General features: G+C 53.6%; 1 protein-coding gene across 1 annotated transcript; it reads right to left on the bottom strand.

Annotated features, from left to right (window-relative positions):
* Positions 1 to 5,618: 5,618 nt before the first annotated feature.
* On the bottom strand, positions 5,619 to 6,879 carry LOC133263627 (olfactory receptor 14C36-like). The gene has a single exon (XM_061443467.1). It carries the CDS (start codon positions 6,691 to 6,693, stop codon positions 5,662 to 5,664), a length of 1,032 nt encoding a protein of 343 aa, XP_061299451.1. The 5' UTR covers positions 6,694 to 6,879; the 3' UTR covers positions 5,619 to 5,661.
* Positions 6,880 to 8,328: the final 1,449 nt, after the last annotated feature.

Here is an 8,328-nt window from a genome sequence, read left to right as displayed (position 1 = left end):
GTCTCCACCAACTAATAAGAAAGAAACGCAAGCTTTCTTGGGTGCAGTGGGGTTCTGGAGAATGCACATCCCAAATTACAGTTCGATTGTAAGCCCTCTCTATCATGTGACCCGGAAGAAGAATGATTTTAAACGGGGCCCTGAGCAGCAACAAGCCTTTGAGCAAATTAAACGCGAGATAGTTCATGCAGTAGCCCTTGGACCAGTCCGGACCGGGCCAGATGTAAAAAATGTGCTGTACACTGCAGCTGGGGAGAACGGTCCTACCTGGAGCCTCTGGCAGAAAGCTCCAGGGGAGACTCGAGGTCGACCCCTCGGCTTTTGGAGTCGGGGATACAAAGGATCTGAGGCCAGCTATACCCCAACTGAGAAAGAGATACTGGCAGCGTATGAAGGGGTTCGAGCTGCTTCGGAAGTGACTGGCACTGAAGCACAGCTCCTCCTGGCACCCCGGTTGCCCGTGCTGGGCTGGATGTTCAAAGGCAGGGTCTCCTCTACACATCATGCAACTGATGCTACATGGAGTAAATGGGCTGCACTAATTACACAACGAACTCGAATAGGAAATCTCAGTCGTCCAGGCATTCTAGAAGTCATCATGGACTGGCCAGAGGGCAAAGATTTCGGAATGTCACCAGAGGAGGAGGTGGTGCGTGCTGAAGAGGCCCCACCATATAATAAACTGTCAGAAAGTGAAAAGCAGTATGCCTTGTTTACTGATGGCTCTTGCCGTATTGTGGGAAAGCATCGGAGATGGAAGGCAGCTGTATGGAGTCCTGGACGACAAGTTGCAGAAACTGCTGAAGGAGAGGGTGAATCGAGTCAGTTTGCCGAGGTGAAAGCCATCCAGCTGGCCCTGGACATTGCTGAGCGAGAAAAGTGGCCAGTGCTTTCTCTCTATACTGACTCATGGATGGTGGCAAATGCCCTGTGGGGGTGGTTGAAGCAATGGAAGCAGAGCAACTGGCAACGCAGAGGTAAACCCATCTGGGCTGCTGCACTGTGGAAAGATATTGCTGCCAGGGTGCAGAACCTGGTGGTGAAGGTACGTCATGTAGATGCCCATGTATCACAGTATCACAGTATGTTAGAGATTGGAAGGGACCTCGAAAGATCATCTAGTCCAATCCCCCTGCCGGAGCAGGAACACCTAGATAATGTTACACAGGAATGCGTCCAGGCGGGTTTTGAATGTCTCCAGGGAAGGAGACTCCACAACCTCCCTGGGCAGCCTGTTCCAGTGTTCCGTCACCCTCACTGAGAAGAAGTTTCTTCTCAAGTTTAAGTGGAACCTCTTGTGTTCCAGTTTGTACCCATTACCCCTTGTCCTATCATTGTTTGCCACTGAGTAGAGCCTGGCTCCGTCCTCGTGACACTCCCCCTTTATATATTTATAGACACTTATAAGGTCACCCCTCAGTCTCCTCTTCTCCAAACTATAGAGACCCAGCTCCCTCAGTCTTTCCTCATAAGGGAGATGTTCCACTCCCTTAATCATCTTCGTTGCCCTGCGCTGGACTCTCTCCAGCAGCTCCCTGTCCTTCTTGAACTGAGGGGCCCAGAACTGGACACAATACTCCAGATGCGGTCTCACCAGGGCAGAGTAGAGGGGAAGGAGGACCTCTCTCGACCTACTAACCACCGCCCTTCTAATACACCCCAGGATGCCATTGGCCTTCTTAGCCACAAGGGCACAGTGTTGGCTCATGGTCATCCTGTTGTCCACTAGGACCCCCAGGTCCCTCTCCCCTACACTGCTCTCTAACAGGTCGTTCCCCAACCTATACTGGAACCTGGGGTTGTTCCTGCCCAGATGCAGGACTCTACACTTTCCCTTGTTATATTTCATCAAGTTACTCCCTGCCCAACTCTCCAGCCTGTCCAGGTCTCGCTGAATGGCAGCACAGCCTTCTGGCGTGTCAGCCACTCCTCCCAGCTTAGTGTCATCAGCAAACTTGCTGATAGTACACTCAATTCCCTCATCTAAATCGTTGATGAATATATTAAATAATACCGGTCCCAGTACTGACCCTTGAGGCACTCCACTAGTTACAGGCCTCCAACTAGACTCAGCCCCATAGACTACAACTCTCTGGCTTCTCTCCTTCAGCCAGTTCGCAGTCCACCTCACTACCTGATCATCCAGTCCACACTTCCTCATTTTAGCCGTGAGGATGCTGTGGGAGACTGTGTCAAATGCTTTGCTGAGGTCAAGGTAGACCACATCCACCGCTCTGCCATCATCCATCCACCATGTTATTTCCTCATAAAAGGCTAAGAGATTGGTCAAACATGATTTCCCCCTGGTGAAGCCATGTTGACTGCCCCTCATAACCTTCTTATCCTTGATATGCCTTAAGATGGCACCAAGGATAAGGTGTTCCATCACTTTCCCAGGGATGGAGGTGAGGCTGACCGGTCTATAGTTACCCGGGTCCTCCTTCTTGCCCTTTTTGAAGACTGGAGTGACATTTGCTTTCCTCCAGTCCTCAGGCACCTCTCCCATTTCCCAAGACTTGGTAAAGATGATGGAGAGTGGTCTAGCAATGACTTCCGCCAGTTCCCTCAGCACCCGCGGGTGCATCCCATCTGGACCCATGGATTTATGGATGTCCAGATTGCTCAACTGGTCTCTAACCCATTCCTCATCGACTAAGGCAAACCGCTCCGTTGACCTGACTTCATCTAAGGTCTCAGGGGTACAGGGCTCTTCAGGACTGCCCGCAGCAGAGTAGACAGAGACAAAGAAGGCATTCAGTAACTCTGCCATCTCTTTATCTTCTGTCACCAGGGCACCCATCTCGTTCATCAGTGGGCCTACATTGCCTCTGGTGTTAGTTTTGTCTGCCATGTATTTGAAAAAGCTCTTTTTGCTGTCCTTGACCCTTCTTGCCAGGTTTAATTCTAAGGATGCCTTAGTCCTCCTAGCTGCCTTCCTACATCCTCTAGCAGCAGCCTTATATTCCTCCCAAGTGGCCAGCCCCTCCTTCCATGACCTGTAAACTCTCCTCTTCCACTTGAGCATACCCAGCAATTCCCTATTTAGCCACGCAGGTCTCTTGGCCCTCTTCCTTGACTTCCTACGTGTCGGGATGCTCCGATCTTGAGCATGGAAAAAGCAGTCCTTGAATGTCAACCAACTATCTTGGGCCCCTTTACCTTCAAGCAGCCCTGCCCATGGGATTTCCCCTAGCAATTGCTTGAAAAGGCCAAAGTTTGCCCTGCTAAAGTCCAGGGTTGCAATTCTACTTGGTATTCTACTAGTCCTGCCACACAAGATCCTGAACTCCACCATCTCGTGGTCGCTGCAACCAAGGCAGCCCTCAACCCTTACTGCTTCGACCAGATCCTCCTTGTTAGTGAGGATGAGATCCAGCAGCGCTCCTCTCCTGGTAGGCTCATCCACCATTTGCAGAAGGAAGTTATCATCCATACACTGGAGGAACCTCCTGGACTGTGGCTGGGTTGGTGAGTGGTCCTTCCAGCAAACATCAGGGCAGTTAAAATCCCCCGCGACGACCACGGCCTGTGACTGTGAGGTCGATCTCAGCTGCCTGTAGAAGGCCTCGTCAACTTCCTCACCCTGATCCGGTGGTCTGTAACAGACACCTACAACAGTATCCCCCCTGCCAGCCTGCCCCTTAATTCTCACCCACAGACTCTCAACTCGCTCATCATCTGTCCCTGGACAGAACTCGGTGCATTGTAGTTCTTCCCGCATATAAAGAGCAACCCCACCACCCCGCCTGGCTGGCCTGTCTTTCCTGAAAAGGACATAGCCTTCCATGACTATATTCCAGTCATGTGAGCTGTCCCACCACGTCTCTGTAATTGCCACCAGATCATAATCTCCTGACTTAACACAGGTTTCCAACTCCTCCTGCTTATTTCCCATGCTACGCGCATTGGTGTACAGGCATTTCAGGGAGCGAGCTGAGCACACCGATTTCACCCTAGGATTGTAGGAGGCCTCCCAGTCTTCATTAATTCTGGAGCGCTGCCCCACTGGGGCAAGCCCAGCTACAAGCCCATCCCCCTTCGAATCTAGTTTAAAGCTCTCCAAATGAGCCCTGCTAATTCGTGCCCCAGCATCCTTTTCCCTCTGTGAGACAAACCTTTCTCACTTGTCATTGTCCAGACTGGTGCCCTATAAAACCAGCCGTTATCAAAGAATCCAAAGCCCTGCCTGTAGCACCAGTCTCGAAGCCAATTGTTCATGAACTGAATCTTCCCATTCCTTCCCACATCAGTGGAAGATGGAAGGAGAGAGGAGAAGATCACTTGAGCCCCAGACTCTTTCACCATCCGCCCCAAGGCCCTGTAGTCTTTCTTCATCCCCCTCAGACTGCGGGAAGCAGCTTCCTCCCCACCTGTCTGGAAGACCAGCAGCGGGTAGTAGTCTGTTGGGTGCACCAGGTTGGGGAGCGCCCTGGTGATATCCCTGATCCGGGCTCCAGGCAGACTACACACTTCCCTATGATGAGGGTCAACTCTGCATATCGGGCCCTCTGTTCCTCTCAGAAGGGAATCCCCTACTACAATGACCCTTCTTTCTTTCTTAACAGAGGCAGTCTTGAGGTGCAAAGTCGACTCCCTTTTCCTATGTGGCCTTGTGGGCTGGCCTTGCCCCACATTCTCACCTACCTCTCCTTCAAGATCCAGGGCCTCGAACCTATTACGGAGGGACACCTGGGGAAGCAGGGCAGGAAGGGGGGAGGGTTTCCCACGACGTCGAACTGGAACTCGCTTCCAACCCTCGTCGTCTTTTTGGTCCCCTACCTCTGCGCAACAGCTACAGGGCAGGGGCTGCCTCAGGCCATCCCCCTCTGTGTGAGAAGGCAGGGGGTCCTTCCCCTTTTGGGGGGTATCTCCCTGGAACCGTTTCGACTGGCCCGCCAGGGAGTTACTCCACCAGTCGATCTCCCTTTCACACTCCCTGATGGTCCTCAGTGTCTCAACCTCCTCCTTAAGTCTTGCCACCAGGCTAAGCAGATCTTCTACCTGCTCACACCTCACGCAGGTGGAATGCTGTCCTCCCTCCCCCGGCAGCAGCAGGCTCTGGCACTCCCTGCACCCAGAGACCTGAACAGCACGGTTTGGGACGGGGTCTCTGTCTGAGTTGCTGCAGTCACCTTACTGCAAGCTCTCTTTCTGGAGGCAACCATATTGGTGCGCAGTCTGGGACACCAGCAACACGACCTGCTTGTTCCTCCCTGTGCCCGGTGGGCAGCGACGTCGCTGCCCTCTCAAAGGCTTTTTCAAGGCAAGCAGCAGGGGAGTGGTCGCCGTCACCGTGGGAACGCCCCCCGCCACGTCAGCCTCTCTCTCGCAAGGGCTGCTGGGGCTTCGGGGATCGGGAGATGTCGGGAATCGCGATGTCTCTGCGCTACCCCCTCTGATTTTCCTAATCTCCGTTGACCCTCGCGTCGCTGAAGCGTGCCGGCTGTGGCTCTAGCTAGGCTAGCTCCGATCAGCTGACTGAATGCTAGTAGCGAGTTTAGGCCATGTGAGGACATATCACAGAGAAGAAGTTGCTGCAGGATCATTTATTTCCCTTAAATACAATCAGAGACCAGAGTGACACAAAGTCTGTGGGTCACACAACACGAGTGGCAACTTAATTAGGAGGTGAAAACTGACATTTCTATGAAGACAACATCATCACAAATTGAAACAGGAAAACAAATGTAAAGCAGAAAAGACAGATATGACTTGTAATGACCTACACTGGAAGCCCTTTCCAGGGTAAAGCAAGCAGTGTCTATCTGCTGAAACACATCTGGTCACCAGCTTCCTCACAGCATCCTTGAGCTCCTGGTTCCTCAGGCTGTAGATGAGGGGGTTCACTGCTGGAGGCACCACCGAGTACAGCACTGACACCACCAGATCCAGGGATGGGGAGGAGATGGAGGGGGGCTTCAAGTAGGCAAAGACAACAGTGTTGACAAAGAGGGAAAGCACAGCCAGGTGAGGGAGGCACGTGGAAAAGGCTTTGTGGCGTCCCTGCTCAGAGGGCATCCTCAGCACGGCCCTGAAGATCTGCACATATGACCCCACAATGAAAACAAAACAGCCAACAGCAATCAGGACACCAACCACAAGAAGCCCAACTTCCCTGAGGTAGGAGCGTGAGCAGGAGAGTTTGAGGATCTGGGGGGTTTCACAGAAGAACTGCTCCACAGCATTGCCTCGGCACAGGGGCAGTGAAAATGTATTGGCTGTGTGCAGCAGAGCAGTGAGAAACCCAGTGCCCCAGGCAGCTGCTGCCAGGTGGACACAAGCTCTGCTGCCCAGGAGGGTCCCATAGTGCAGGGGCTTGCAGATGGCCACGTAGCGGTCGTAGGACATGACAGTGAGGACAAAATACTCTGCTGAGATGAAAAAGGCAACGAAAAAGAGCTGTGCAGCACAGCCTGTGTAGGAGATGGCCCTGATGTCCCAGAGGGAATTGGCCATGAATTTGGGGACAGTGGTGGAGATGCAGCCCAGGTCCAGCAGGGAGAGGTTGAGGAGGAAGAAGTACAAGGGGGTGTGGAGGCGCTGGTCGCAGGCTGTGCTGGTGATGATGAGGCCGTTGCCCAGGAGCGCAGCCAGGGAGATGCCCAGGAAGAGCCAGAAGTGGCAGAGCTGCAGCTCCCGCGTGTGTGCGAATGGCAGGAGGAGGAAGTGGGTGATGGAGCTGCCGTTGGACATCTGCTGCCTCTGGGCATGGGGCACCGTCAGAGGAGAAAAAGGCAGTGACAGGTTAGGACAGGAGGGATGTCAGATACAGAAGTTCAATTTACACATTCACAACTGGGCACATTTTAGTAGGAGAGGAGAGGTTCAGCGTCATCGGCAGTGATGTCATTACACTGCTGAGGCTTCTTCCTAGGTACAATCAGAAGAGCATTGCATCAGGCAAAACGTCTCAGTTCTTTGCAGAACCAAGAGAGCTGCAGTATCCATCAGTCCTCTCCCACTTGCCCACTGCTCAAACTTGCACTGCCTGTAAGGTTCTTTCACACACAAATTGATCTTAAGACCTCCCACAAACATCTGTCCTGTGCTGAGACCAGGGGAGAATGGTTTCAAAGGGCAGATCACAGAGCTCTCACGGGGAGAAGCAAAGGACTGTGGGCAGCAGATCACGGCCAGCAGCCATCTCCAGTGCCAGACCCCAAGAGAGCTGCCTGAACGCACCCTCCCCAGGGCTGGGCTGCACTCCCTGAGATATGGATGCCCACTCCCTGCCCATCCATATCTCTGCGGCCTGGAGCTGTCCCTGCCAGGAGCTGCTGCTCTGTGCCCAGCTCTGCTCCCTCTCAGTGCTCCCAGAGCCCATCCCATGGGCTGTGTGTCCAGCTCTGCCCTGCACACCCCTGCCTGTGCAGGGGCTCAGGAGCAGCTCACACAAGCCCTCACAAGACACTTGGTGCCTCCCCCAAAGCAGAGAAGTAAATTCCCAGCTCCCACTGCCCAACCTGCCCACCAAGAGGGAAAAACATCAAAGCTCAGCATCCTTCCCTATCAGGTAAATGATGCCTCAGTGTCTTTCAGAAGGATCTTCTGAAGAAGTGCTCAGAGTGAGGGCAGATTGGAGCAGCTTCACCCACCCAGCACTTCACTTCCCTGTCAGGGGTTTCTCCTTTCCTCTCAGCTCCCCCCCGAACTCCATGGGGAGCTGCCGGGCAGGCTGAGTGCTGACCCTGGCAGGCAGCAGAGTCCCTGCCCCAGCACACAGCCTTTGGGCTGCAGGGACCCTGCTGCAAGGGCAGCGCTGGCCACCCCTGGCTGCACACCCACATTCACACCCTCCAGCCAGCCCCGGCACAAGGGACCTGCCTTGTCCTGCCCCTCGCATGGTGCAGGGGGAAGCCCTGCTCTGCAGCACATCCTCCTCCTTATCTACACAGACAGAAACTGCAGCTGCATTGCCCTGCACACAGTGCCTTACCACGAACAGGGCTGGGAAGGTTTCTCCTTCAGAAGGTTTCTCCTCCTCCTCAGCATCCTCCACTGCCAAGTGCCTTTAAGCTCCCTGTGTCTCGCAGGTCTCCCCTCGGTCCCAGCTTAGCAGCAGAGGCCCATCCCAAGGTGGCTCTGCCTCTGCCCCACTGGGCTCCTTCCAGGGCTCCCTGGGGCTCCAGGGAAACAGCATGGAAAACAGCCTGAAGTAAGCAATGATCTTCCCTCCCTCAGCTGGGAGGCACACTGCCTTCCTGCAGTGCCATTTCTCTGATGATGCAAAGATTTAAGGCTGAAAATCTTCGTTTCTTACAATCAATCAATTAATTTGAAAATGGCCCTTTGAGAACATCGAGTCCAACCATTAACCTATCTCTGGCA

This window comes from Pezoporus flaviventris, unplaced genomic scaffold, assembly GCF_033815535.1.
Source record: "Pezoporus flaviventris isolate CSIRO_AGI_PZ_B2104156 unplaced genomic scaffold, CSIRO_AGI_Pfla_v1 ptg000383l, whole genome shotgun sequence".
Classification (NCBI taxonomy): domain Eukaryota; kingdom Metazoa; phylum Chordata; class Aves; order Psittaciformes; family Psittacidae; genus Pezoporus; species Pezoporus flaviventris.
Note: the sequence above shows the minus strand (reverse complement) of the source record. Positions and strands in the feature narration are given on the sequence as shown.